Source organism: Benincasa hispida, chromosome 11, assembly GCF_009727055.1.
Source record: "Benincasa hispida cultivar B227 chromosome 11, ASM972705v1, whole genome shotgun sequence".
NCBI classification, from domain to species: domain Eukaryota; kingdom Viridiplantae; phylum Streptophyta; class Magnoliopsida; order Cucurbitales; family Cucurbitaceae; genus Benincasa; species Benincasa hispida.
The window spans coordinates 32,313,397-32,327,329 of NC_052359.1; the positions used below are offsets into that span (position 1 = coordinate 32,313,397).

General features: G+C 32.9%; 1 protein-coding gene and 1 pseudogene across 1 annotated transcript; both read left to right on the top strand.

Moving 5' to 3' along the window:
- The first annotated feature begins 661 nt into the window (after nucleotides 1-661).
- Nucleotides 662-1,828, top strand: LOC120090668 (annotated as a pseudogene).
- A 2,416-nt stretch (nucleotides 1,829-4,244) lies between these two features.
- On the top strand, nucleotides 4,245-7,971 carry LOC120090669 (agamous-like MADS-box protein AGL62). The gene is made up of 3 exons (XM_039048387.1): nucleotides 4,245-4,491; nucleotides 7,092-7,235; nucleotides 7,781-7,971. Exons 1-3 carry the CDS (start codon nucleotides 4,245-4,247, stop codon nucleotides 7,969-7,971), a joined length of 582 nt encoding a protein of 193 aa, XP_038904315.1.
- Nucleotides 7,972-13,933: the final 5,962 nt, after the last annotated feature.

Genomic DNA, 13,933 nt, shown 5'->3' on the forward strand with positions numbered 1-13,933 from the left:
ATAAGTATAAAACATCTATACCCAAAAGTATTTTTTTTGGATTAATTTATTTAAAAATCGATTTTTTGGATTAATTTATTTAAAACTCAAGAAATTAAATTTACTTTATTGCATCGATGAACTGTGTACAAAAAGATTGAAAAACCAAATGAAAATCAAATTTCCAATTCGTTTTTTTTTTTTTTTTCTTTCTACTTTTCTCTTTGTGAACACTATCAATACTTACGTATTGATTTAAAAATAAGAGAAAACAAAATAAATTTCTCCCCTAAACTTTAATCACCAAATTAAATTCTAAACTAAAATTAACTTTTGCAAATTTATCCACTAATTAAAAAAAAACTACAATTTTTTCTCTAAATTTTCAATAGAATCAAATTTTGCTAAAAATTAAAATTAAATTGGATTAATGTAAAAATTAGTCATTGAATAACTTTATCGAAACTCTTAAATTAAAATTAAATGAATTGGTTGTCAAATCTCTTTTGACAACCAAATCATTTACTTTGAACAACTCACCACCAACATAAATTCTCCTATATATATATTCATACTCACAACACATTCATCATTCTAAAACAAACATCTTTCTTCTTTACATTTTTCACACCATTTTTTCTCTCTTTCTCTTAACTTTCTCTTTATTAATTTTTCAAAAATCATGAGGAAGAGCAAAGGGAGGCAAAAGGTAGAGATGGTAAAGATGCCAAATGAGAGCAACCTTCAGGTCACCTTCTCGAAGTGTCGTCCAGCCTCTTCAAGAAAGCTAGCAAGCTCTGCACGCTTTGTGGTGCTGAGATTGCCATCATTGTCTTTTTGCCCGGGAAGAAGGTCTTCTCCTTTGGTCATGTGTTGAAGCTCTCATAGAGCGATTTATGACTCGAAATCCTCCACCGAGCTCTGGTACACTGTAGCTAATTGAAGCTCAACGGAACGCCAATGTTCGAGAAGTAAATGCACAACTTACTCAAGTGTTGAACCAGCTAGAAATGGAGCAGAAGCACGGTGAAGAGTTGAACAAACTGCAGAAGGCAAATCAGGTATTATAGCAGCTCCATTTGATCACTATTTTGAGTTTTATTTGTTTGTTTTAAAACTAAATCATTTTAAAAATTCAAAAGTTTTTAAACCTCGTTTGATAACCATTTGATCTTTGAAAATTGTTTTCGTTTTCTCTTAGGTTTCATTATTTTTAAAGAATCATTTGAATCTTTAATCAATTTAAAAACAGATAAAGAAAATAAGTTTTTCAAATCATTAGTAAAATAGGTAACAAAAGAAAAAAATCGAAGTATAGAAGTAAATTTTATAAGCTTAATTTTAAAATCAAATATCAAATGTTTTTTTTTCTTTATTAAATATGGTGAATCGTCTTGGTAAAAAAAAATATGAGCAAACCAAAATAATTTTTTATTTTTTAAATTGAAATCGTTTTCAAACAAAACGTATTCCTATTAAACTACTGTTGATTTAGAAGTATAAGTGAACAAATTATAAACAATAACATATTTAATATTTTATATATATATATATATCGGCACAATGTTGGTGGGAGCTTCCTATAGAAGAAATGGAAATGCATCAATTAGAACAAATCCAAGCATCCTTGGATGAGTTAAAGAAGAATGTCACACAACAAGTTGATTGGATTTTGATTCAGACATCTAATGGCAATCAACGGACGCGGTTCTTCCCAACTCCAACTCCGACACCAACACCGATAAACTCTAACCAACAAGCTGGCCTTTTCGTCATCGATCCGAAGAACATCATCTCCCATCTTCCCTACAATAACTTTGGTTCCTATAGACCATGTAGTTTCTTTTGAACTTAAGGAAGAAGAAATTCAATTTAGCTAAATTAAGCTAAATTAAAATCTATTTATTTTAAGTTTACTCAGTGTTCAATTAAAATTTGTCATACAATTTGATGATTATATCAAAAGATATATTATCTGTCGTAAAATTGAACTTCTTCTCTCGTTATAATATAGCTTTGTGTTTATGTAATTATTGGATTATGGTTAGTTTAATCCAAATCTTAATTATTTTGTTTCATGTATCATGCATATAGTTTTGTTTAATGAACAAAATGTGACTGCTGATTTTGATTTGAACACACACATACTATATGTTGGTAGAAAAAAATCTAGTACAGTTGTACCTAATTCTTCCATTCATTATATGATTTAAAAATAAGAAAAAACAAAATCAATTTCAAAGATTAGTTTTCTTTATAACTTTTAATTTTATCAAACTATGTTCTAAACTTAGATGAGTTGTTACCAGTTTATCAACTAATTTTAACAAAAAAAAGAATGTAAAAATATGATGAAAGCGAAGGTTTAGAATCAAAATTATATTGATGCTATCAGGATAAGTGTTAGAGTCAAATTGGTTTATCGAAGTTTCCCTTTCTCTAATGAGTAGAATGAACCAATTTTTATATAAGAGTTATTATACTTCATAAAAAAATTAGGAGTTATTCTGTAAATATCAAAACAGATTAATAATGTAAAAATGTTTGGATAATTGTTGGCATATTTATGGCATATTGATTTTCTATTTTTTATGCATTAAGGAAACCAGATTTTCTAACTCCCAAATCTCAATATTTGATGATCCATTGTAACTTTTAATTTCCTAATATTAATGATTATTGGTAACTTCTAATTATTTAATTAATAATGGATTTACTATTTTTAATTTTTAAAATCTCAACAAAAATCTAAGTAATCAATTATCTAACCTAAACCACACATGTCTATAATTTCTTTTTATGTATATATAAATCATTAACCATGCCTATCAAATTCATATTAATTAATGAGAGTGAAAAGAAAAACTAAAATTCACAATGTATGTTAAGAAGTGTTATGTATTCTTGGTCTTTCAATTTTATAATTGGCCTTAGAACGTTAAAAAACATATCTCACACGCCGTTGAAGTTTTAATTTTATATCTAATGTATCTTTGACATATTCAAAATGTATGTCCATAAAAAATTACACGGTGTTGAAGTTTTAATTTTACCAAACTTAGGTTTGATATCAAAGTTGATGAAAGTGAAAGTTTAGAGTCAAAATTGATGGTATCGACCAAGTGTAAAGTAAAATTGATTTGTTTCCATAAAAAATTATCACAATTTATTTATCAAAGTTTCCAATCAATTTTTATTTAAGAACAAATATAATAATTAGGAGTTATTCGGTAATAACCAAACAAACTAATAATGTAAAAATGTTTAGATAATTGTTGGCATATTTATACGATATCGGTTTTCTAATTTTCATGCATTAAGGAGACGAGATTTCCTAACTCCCAAATCTCAATACTTAATGATCCATTGTAACTTATAATTTTCTAATTAATCATTATTAATAACTTCTAATTTTTTAATTAATAATAGATTTACTATTTTTAACTTTTAAAACCTCAACAGACATCCAAACTAATCAATTATCAATTATCAGTTCGGTTCAGTTTCAATTCTAAAAACTGAATTTAAAACCGAATCGAACAATTTTTAACAAATATATATTTATATATTTAAAAAAAGAGTAAATGAATTTAAAATCCAACTGTTTTCAATTTAAAGAACAAAACCGAATTTAAAATCGAATCGAAATGAACCACTTTCTAATTGAAAAAAATATAACATGGATTTTTTAACAATACCAAAATCGAATTTAAAACCAAACCGAATCCTATATATGTGGGTCGGTTCGGTTCGGTTCAGTTTTATATTATAAATTTTGGTTCAGTTTGGTTTGATCGAACCATTTCCATCCCTACTTATAACAGTTAAATACAGAGATTATATGGACACAAACTTAAAATTCAACCACTCAACTATTTCTAATTTAACAAACAAAATTCTATTATATATGTATAAGATAAACTCAATATTTCATTATTTTCTTTCCAATTTTCTATTCTTCACGAAGTTGTATCCACTATAACATTAAATTTGAATGTTTTCCTTTTCTTATTAAGAAATTAAAAAAAGCATTAGTTGTCAGCCCAAACAAAGCAATTTATTAACACCAATTAATTTGACAAAACTCTTTGACAATCAAATTATTCATTTTGTATAACGCACCACATACCCAAATTCTTGTATAAATATATTCACTCACAACACACTCATCATTCTAAAACAAACAACATCTTTCTTTTTTACATTTTTCACACAATTTTTTTTTATCTTCTCTTCAGTTTCTCTTTAATAATTTTCGAAAGATCATGAGAAAAAGTAGAGAAAGACAAAAGGTGGAGATGGTGAAGATGCCAAATGAGAGCAACCTTCAAGTCACCTTCTCGAAGCGCCGGTCTGGCCTCTTTAAGAAAGCTAGTGAGCTCTGCACGCTGTGCGGCGCTGAGATTGCCATTATCGTCTTTTCGCCTGGGAAGAAAGTATTCTCTTTTGGCCACCCTTGTGTTGAAGCCCTCATCGAGAGATTTGTGACTCGAAATCCTCCACCGAGCTTTGGTATTGTCACATTCCACTCCAGATCACCCTCTTAGCCTAGAGAAGGGCGTGACTGTAGCAGTAATCAACCCTTAGGCTGACACTTACTGCCTAAAAACTCTTGCGAAATAACTCTGATACCAAATACAAATTATATGCAACGGGACGGCTGTAGGCCCACAATTTATTAACTTAGAAACTTAATATATTTAGAGTATTTACAACATTAGATTTACAAGTCCCAAAACCCACAACTCTAGTCCCTATATGAACAATAGTAACATTGTACAATATTAACAGTAACCACCTAGCAAACGGTTACAAGTCTTTTGGTCCTTTAGTGGCAGAGCAGATACTGAGCTATTTTTAGAGGATTTAACCGCTACCTGTGGGAGAGAAAAACAAAAACATTTGAAAAAGGGATGAGCTTACGCCCAGTGAGTGACCGAGAAAACATAGTAAATTCTCATGCATAATTTCAGAAAATAGTTTTATCTGAAATATAAACTTTTGCGCCATAAATAATTTCCAAGCGTAATGTATATAAAACTGTTTTAAACATAAAACAGTAAAATCATTTCTCAAATCAAAGTACTGTATATTTGGTAAAATAATCCCAACACCAACTACTAGTCCAGAGAGAACTTTTTTGCTCAATCTCTGACTTTATTCACCTGTGGCCACACTAAGTAACTTCACACATTAGGTACTACTACTCAGATACCTTCTCCTTGTACTTCAGTATCGAGCTACTAGGATACCTTCTCCAACGTACTTCAATATCCCGTTGGCTTGGTACCTTCTCAAACGTACTTCAGTACTAATAGATACCTTCTCCTTGTACTTCAGTATCTAGTTGGGTGGATGCCTTCTCCTTGTACTTCGGTATCGCATTTTATCAAAACTATTTATAAACAACTTTTCTCTTTAAAGCATGTACAGTATAACACATATACAACATGGCTTTAAAGATGGTAACGCATGCTGAATAAAATCAATACATGTACATATGTAAATAGTTTTTCAACAATAGGCATGCGTTCACAACACAATTCAGATCTTGCTTGGAAACCACTTTATAAAACTAGTAGGCATGAGAATTATTTTTGCAAACATGCTTTCTGTAAATGTTATAATCAAAACAGTTTAAAAACGTTTTAATTCGAAAACATTTTAGCCACTCACCTCGAACTCTTAGGAACTTTTCACTCTAGAAGTTCCTTGGGTCCCTTTTTCACCCCTAGAATCCAGATTCAATTTACAACTTAGATTACTTATAGTTTCGAACCTTATTTGGAAATACTTTCTTCTACAAACTTATTCTAAAATGTCTTAGGAATCTTACCCTAAACTTTTAGCTCAAAATTCCTCGTGGTTTGGCCGGAATCTCAAAATTTTCAAGACTGGACCAGACTGATTCGATAGTCTGACCCTTCTGCCTTCTTCTCAACCTCCAGCCAAGTTCCTTTGAGCCTTTTCCTCCGATAGCTCTACTTTGAAAACTAGACTTCTAGAGCTTTTAGATGGCTTTGGAATCACTCTAAACGCACGAGTATATTGGAAGATCTCCTCGTCCAAATTTGACACATTCCTCTGAACCCTCACTGCCCTCTACTTTCTCTACGAAACTTATGATTTTTGTGTGATTTGAAAATGAAATCCCAACTCCATATTTATAGGCGTTCAAATTTCTCGTGGAATTGATAGCACCTACTTGGCTGCATGGCCAAATGTTTAATCCTCCCTTTATCAACGTAAGCTGACTTCACCTTTATTCAATGTGTTCTTCCCAAACGCATCCAACACAATTTCTTAGGGTTTAAGAATTTTTCTAAATCGGACACCTAGATTTTAATTGACATTTGTCCTTACGTCTTCAAGCTTTGTTTGTATTCAAATTAGGGTTTTTACATGCATAATCTACCCCAACACGTCCAAATACATTGCCAAGAAGCTTGCTCGGCCATTCAATGCATAGGCAAGGCGTGGCGTGATGTTTGAATCGGACAAAGCAAGGCTAACGCATAGGCGCTCTCGCTCTTTCCGCTCTCGGCAGTGTCGCTCTCTCCACTCTCGGCAATGTCGCTCTCTCCCACTTTCTCGTTAATCTCGCTCTCTCCAGCAATCTCACTAGTCTTGCTCTCTCCAATCTCGCTCTCCCTCTCGCTCTCTCCAGCTTTAACTTTTCTCTCCACTCTCGCTCTCTCTAGCTTTCTCGCTGGTCTCGCTCTCTCCCATCTTCTATCCAATCTCGCTCTCTCTCATTTCCTCTCCAATCTCGCTGGTCTCGATCTCAATGATCTCGCTCTCAACGATCTCGCTCTTAGTTACTGCGAACGTTGTTCTCTGTATACGTTTGCTCACCACTTTGATGATACTTTTACATGGATTTTCCAAATTTTTCCAAAGTAATTTCCCATATTTTTTGCATTTCACATAAATTCCATTTTTTTTTCTTTTCAAATCCCCATCCCTTCTTCACCATTTCATACTAACTTTCTCATCAACATACTCAACTTATTTGTACAAATTTAAATAGAGACACACAATTAAGTAGAAAACTAAGATAATTTAAATAAGAAAACACACTTAAGTGTAAAACTGGGATTCGGGGTTCACAGGTACGCTACAACTAATTGAAGCTCACCGAAATGTCAATGTTCGAGAATTGAATGCACAACTTACTCAAGTGTTGAACCGAGTAGAAATGGAGAAGAAGCACGGTGAAGAGTTGAACAAACTGCGAAAGGCAAATCAGGTATTATGGAACCTTCATTTGATAACTACTTTTTGTTTTATTTGTTTGTTTTAAAAATAAATCGTTTTCAAAATTCAAAAGCTTTTAATCCTCATTTGATAACTATTTGATCTTTGAAATTTGTTTTCGTTTTCTCCTAATTTTTTTATAACGGTTTCATTATTTTCAAAGAATCATTTCACTCCTTAATAAATTTTAAAAAGAAATAAATGAGAAGTTTTTCAAAACATTAGTAAAAAATAGGTAACAAAAGAAAAAAAATCCAAGTATAAAAGTAAACTTTGTAAGCTTAATTTTCAAAATCAAATATCAAAAGTTTTTTTTAAATTTTTAAATATGGTGAAAATGTTCTTGAAAAAGAAATTTAAGCAAACAAGAATAATTTTTGAAAAATCGAAATCCTTATCAAACAAAACAACTCCAACCTCAAAATCTATGCAATGTTCTAACTTATAATATTCCTATTAAATTACTATTGAATTCAGAAGTATAAGTAAATAAATTATAAACAATCAATAAGTAAATAAATTATAAACAATCACATATTTAATATTTGGTGGGAGCTTCCCATAGGAGAAATGGAAATGAATCAATTAGAACAACTCAAAGCATCCTTGAATGAGTTAAAGAAGAATGTCACACAACAAGCTGATCAGATTTTGATTCAGACTTCTAATGACAATCTGCCGCCGCAGTTCTTCCCAACTCCAACTCCGACACCGACACCCATAAATTCTAACTAACAAGTTGGCCTTTTCGTCGTCGATCTGAAGAACATCATCTCCCATCTTTCCTACAATAACTATGGTTCCTATAGACCATGTGGTTTCTTTTGAACTTAAGGAAGAAGAAATTCAATTTAGCTTAATTAAGCTAAATTAAAATTTACGTGTTCTCAGTTTACAAAGTGTTAAACTAAAATTATATCAAAAGAAATATGATCAATCATAAAATTGAACTTCTTCTCTCATTATTCTGTAAATGTCAAAACAGATTAATAATGTAAAAATGTTTAGATAATGGTTGGCATATTTGTAACATTTTTGTTTTCTATTTTTCAAGCATTAAGTGAAATGAGATTTCCTAACCCCCAAATCTCAATACATAATGATCCATTGGTCCTTATAACGTCTTAATCTTAATCATTATTAGTAACTCCTAATCATTCAATTAATAAGCGATTTGTTAGAAACAAACTTAAAATTCAACCACTCAACCATTCCTTATTTAACCACAAAATTATAGAAAACTTCATCAATTATATATGTATAAGAAAAATTCAATATATTTTTTTCTTTGCAATTTTCTATTTCTCACCAATTTGTATGCACTATAACATTAAATTTGAAGTTTTTTTTCTCTTTTTAAAAAGCATTAATTGTCATTTATATTAAGCAAATTGAGATCATGTATGATATACCGAAACTAGCATTTTATTAACTCTAATCAATTTGTCAAAACTCTTTGACAACCAAATCATTTATTTTGTATAACACACCACCGACCCAAATTTATGTATACATATTCATCCACAACACACTCAACATTGCAAACAAACAACAATTTTCTATTTTACGTTTTCCACCATTTTTTTCTCTCTCTTAACTTTCTCTTTAATAATTTTCCAAAGACCAGGAGAAAGAGTTGAGGCAGGCAAAAGGTTGGAGATAGTGAAGATGCCAAATGAGAGCAACCTTCAGCTCACCTTCTAGAAGGAAACACTCTATGGCACCTACAAGATTTCCATCATCATCATGTTGCCCAAGAAGAAGATGACTCGTCACTTGAAAGACGGATGTTAAACTGTCACACCCCGCCCCAGACCATCTTCTTAGCCTAGAGAAAGGCGTGACTGCAGCAGTTACCAACCCTTGAGCTGACACTTACTGCCTAATAACTCTTGCAAAATAACTCTGATACCAATTATAATTCATATGCAACGGGACGTCTTTAGGCCCACAATTTATTAACTTAGAAACATAATATGTTTAGAGTCATTACAACACTAGATTTATAAGTCCCAAAACCCACAAACCCTAGTCCCTATATGAACAATGGTAACATGTGTCCAATATTAACTGTAACCACTTAGCAAATGGTTACAAGTCTTTTAGTCCTTTAGTGGCAGAGCAGATGCAGAGCTATCTTCAGAGGATTTGACCGCTACCTGGGGGGGGGGGGAACAAAAACATTTGAACACGGGGTGAGCTTATGCCCAGTGAGTGACCGAGAAAACATAGTAAATTCTTATGCATAATTTCAGAAGATAGTTTTATCTGAAATATAATTTAATGCAACATAAACAATTTCCAAGCGTAAAACATATAAAGTTGTTTTAATCATAAAACAGTAAAATCATTTCTCAATCCAACGTACCCCACTGTGGGTAAAACAATCCTAACACCAACTACTAGTTCAGAGAGAACCCTTTTGCTCAATCTCTGACTCTATTCACCTGTGGCCACACTAAGTACCCCCACACATTAGGTACTTCTACTCAGATACCTTCTCAATGTCCTTCAGTATCGAGCTACTAGGATACCTTCTCAAACGTCCTTCAGTATCCCGTTGGCTTGGTACCTTCTCAAACGTCCTTCAGTACCAATAGATACCTTTTCAAATGTCCTTCAGTATCTAATTGGGCGGATACCTTCTCAAGTGTCCTTCGGTATCGCATTTTACCAAAATTATTTATAAACGAATTTTCTCTTTAAAGCATGTAAAGTATAACACATATAAAACATGGCTTTAAAGATGTTAACGCATGCTGGATAAAATCAACATATGTAAATAGTTTTTCAACAATATGCATGCGTTCAAACCATAATTCAAAACTTGCTTGGAAACCACTTCATAAAACTAGTAGGCATGAGAATATTTTTGCAAACATGCTTTCTGTAAAACGGTGTAATCAAAACAGTTTAAGTAAAACGTTTTAGTCAAAACATTTTAGCCACTCACCTTGATTTCTTAGGAGCTTTTCACTCTAGTGGCTCCTCGGGCTCCTTTTCACCCCTAGAATTCAAATTCAAATTTCAACTTAGATTACTCATAGTTTTGAACCTTATTTTGAAATACTTCATTCTACAAACTTATTCTAAAATTTCTCAGGAAGCTTACCATAAAATTTGAGCTAAGAACTCCTCGTGGTTTGGCCGGAATCATAGAATCATCAAGACTGGCTCAGACTGATCCGACAGTCTGACCCTTCTGCATTCTTTTCAATCTCCAGCCCGGTTCCTTTGAGGTTTTTCCTCCGGCAGCCCTACTATGAAAACTAGACTTCTAGAGATTTCATATGGCTTTAGAATCACTCTAAACACATGAGTAGATTGGGAGATCTCCTTGTCTCAATTTGATGCGTTCTCCTCAACCCGCACTGTCCAATGCACTCTACTCTCCCTCTCTTTTTACGTAATTTATGATTTTGTGATTTGAAAATGAAATCCCAAAACTTTATTTATAGGCGTTCAAATCTCTTGTGGTGTTGACAGCACCTACTTGGCTGCATGGCCAAATGTTTATTTCTCCCCTTATCAACGCAAACTTGCATCACCTTGTCCTAAGGTGTTTTCTTCATATGCGTCCACCAAATTTCCTTAGCCCTTAAGAATTTTTCTTATGAAGACACTTAATTTTGGTTGACGTTTGCCCTTGCGTCTTCAACCTTTGTTTTTATTCAATTTAGGGTTTTCAATGTATAATCTACAAGAACGTGACCAAATTCAACGCATAAATACTTGCCCGGCCGTTCGATGCATAGGCGAGGCCCTTCGATCACGTGGGCGTGACGTTCAAATGCAACACCAGACAAGGCGTGGCTAATGCAGAAGCTGCTCTCGCTCACTCCACTCTCGCTGGTGTCACTCTCTCCACTCTCGCTGGTTTCGCTCTCTTCCACTTTCTCGCTCATAATCTTGCTCTCTCCAATCTCGCTGGTGTCACTTTCTCCCATTTTCTCTCCAATCTTGTTGGTCTCAATCTCAATGATCTCGCTCTCAACGATCTCGCTGTTCTCACTCTCAATGATCTCGCTGTTCTCACTTTCAACGATCTCACTCTTAGTTACGTGAATTGTTTGTCTTCGTGCAACTTCTACACGTTTTCCAGATTTTTCTCAAAATAATTTCCCATATTTTTCTCAGTTCTTCAATCCTTTCTTCAGCCATAACGCATCTCACATAACTTCTCTATACTTAGCCGAAATTTCCCAAACTCAATTTTCATATTTTTCTTTTCAAATCCCCATTCCTTCTTCACCATTCCATACTAACTTTCTCATCATCCTACTTATTATACAAATTTCATTACAATTTTACCAATTAAAGCTCAACTTAAATTATTCAAGGAAAATCTACTTAACACTTAAAAATTTCCTTCCCCTTAACTTAGGATTTAACTTTCACTTTGTTAGTTCCTTTTATCACTTGCTTAAATAAGGATAATAGAAATCCGGGTTTCACATTTACTTCCCCCTTAAGAAAATTTCGTCCTCGAAATTTACTCGAACTAACTCTCGTTTAAGGTTTCACAACAACTACTGTTGTAACCTTTCATAGTCTTGTCTATTACCACGCTTCTACTGCGCTACTCTGATATCAATTCCTTAGTTTTCCAATGATACCTTACTTAGCTATCTCTAAGCTAGATGTTGAACCAAACTATCTACCACATAACAATTCTATCTCAAACTTTAAATGAGAATAACTCAAATTCATACTTGCCTCCCTCGGTAGATCTTTAGGTATGCATATTCTACCTTCTTTTAATAGCACTTTATCAACTCCTAATTGGTAATCCATCCCCAATCCTTTATCCACTTCTTCAGCTAACTTCTGAAGACCAGAACCCTTTAACTGTTCACGTAGAATATCTTCTATGAGTGTAGGATGTACTTGAAATGAAGCTAGTAACCCTTCTATTTGACCGACTGATAATGCTGCTTTAGCATTAAACAACTCATGGATCAATGTACCCTTTATTGAATTAACACTAACTTTAGCTGATCTAGTTTTCCGACTTAAAGCATCAGCTACCACATTTACTTTACCTGGGTGATAGTCAATTGTACAGTCATAGTCTTTGATCAACTCGAGTCATCTTCTCTGTCTCAAGTTTAGTTCCTTCTGATCAAAGATATGCTTTAGACTCTTATGATCCCTAAATATATGGCAACGGTCACCAACCAGGTAATGTCTCCTCAACTTTAGAGCTAATACAACTGCTGCTAACTCTAAATCGTGTATAGGGTAGTTACATTCATGCTTATTTAACTGCCGTGAAGCATAGGCTACTACTTTTCCTTCTTGCATCAGCACACATCCTAACTCTTGTCGGGATGCATCATAATAGACCTCAAACTCTTTATCTGGTGTAGGTAGACCTAATACTGGTGCTGACACTAATCTCTGTTTTAATACCTGAACTATGCTTGCATTCTGGCGATCACTCAAACTTCGCATCTTTTCTGGTTAGGTTTGTCAATGGAAGAGCTATCTTAGAAAAGCCCGCCACGAATCTCCTATAGTAACCTGCTAAACCCAGAAAACTACGTACTTCAGTTACATTCAGGGGTCGTTTCCAATTAACTATTACTTCTATCTTTTTGGGAATCAACGCTAACTTCGTCAACTGAAACTATATGCCTAAAGAATACGACTTGGTTTAACGAAAAATCACACTTACTATATTTGGCATATAATTCCTTTTCCCTTAGAATTTGTAACACTATCCTTAGATGTTCTTTGTGTTTCTCCGCATTACTGGAATACACTAGTATGTCATCTATGAACACTATCACAAACTAATCCAGATAAGAATGGAATATCCTATTCATCAAGTCCATAAATACCGCAGGAGCATTTGTCAGTCCAAACTACATTACTAGGAACTCAAAATGTCCATATCTAGTTCTGAATGTAGTCTTTGGAATATCTGTGCATTATGTAATTATATTACCACTTTACATTTTTTTTTATTATTTTATTATTTTTTAAACCATCTTAACTTAACTCTAAAAAATAATAATATCTCATAAAAATAATAATGTGTAAATTAAAATATTTCATTTATATAAAAATAATTACAAAAATCAATGTGTCCCACAAGGCGGACATCGTCGATTTCGAGCTGGTTGTCGTCGTCGACTTCGAACTTGAGGCAGCTCTGGTTCTTCCTGATATTACCAAAATGCTAGACCCAACTACAATTAATTAAGCCCAAAAGGCAAGGCCCAAGTCCAATTAAGTTAGGTGGAGAGGCGAGGCCCATTGGCCAATCAAGGCAAGACCCAAACCCATTAGCCAATCAAGGCCAGGCCCAAGCCCATGAGACTATTTTTATTTAACAATATTTCGATGAAAAAAACTTAAAAGTTTAGATAATTGTTGACATATTTAATGCATTTTGGTTTCCTATTTTTCATGCATTAAGGAAATGAGATTTTCTAACTCCCAAATCTCAATACTTAGTATCCATTATAACTTTTAATTTCCTAATATTAATCATTATTAGTAACTTCTAATTATTTAATTAGTAATGGATTTACTATTTTTTAACTTTTAGAACCTCAAATCCAACTAATCAATTATCAAACCTAAACCACATATTTCTATAATTTCTTTTTAGGTATATATAAATCATTAAGCATGTCTATCAAATTCATAGTAATTAATGAGAGTGAAAAAAACACCTAAAATTCACAAT

What these genes read in the sequence shown, in the direction of transcription:
- LOC120090669 (XM_039048387.1), top strand. Translation starts at nt 4,245, where the DNA reads ATGAGAAAAAGTAGAGAAAGACAAAAGGTGGAGATGGTGAAGATGCCA. An exon ending in AAATCCTCCACCGAGCTTTG is followed by an intron (nt 4,492 to 7,091) that starts GTATTGTCACAT and finishes CGGGGTTCACAG; the next exon opens with GTACGCTACAACTAATTGAA. An exon ending in AAAGGCAAATCAGGTATTAT is followed by an intron (nt 7,236 to 7,780) that starts GGAACCTTCATT and finishes ACATATTTAATA; the next exon opens with TTTGGTGGGAGCTTCCCATA.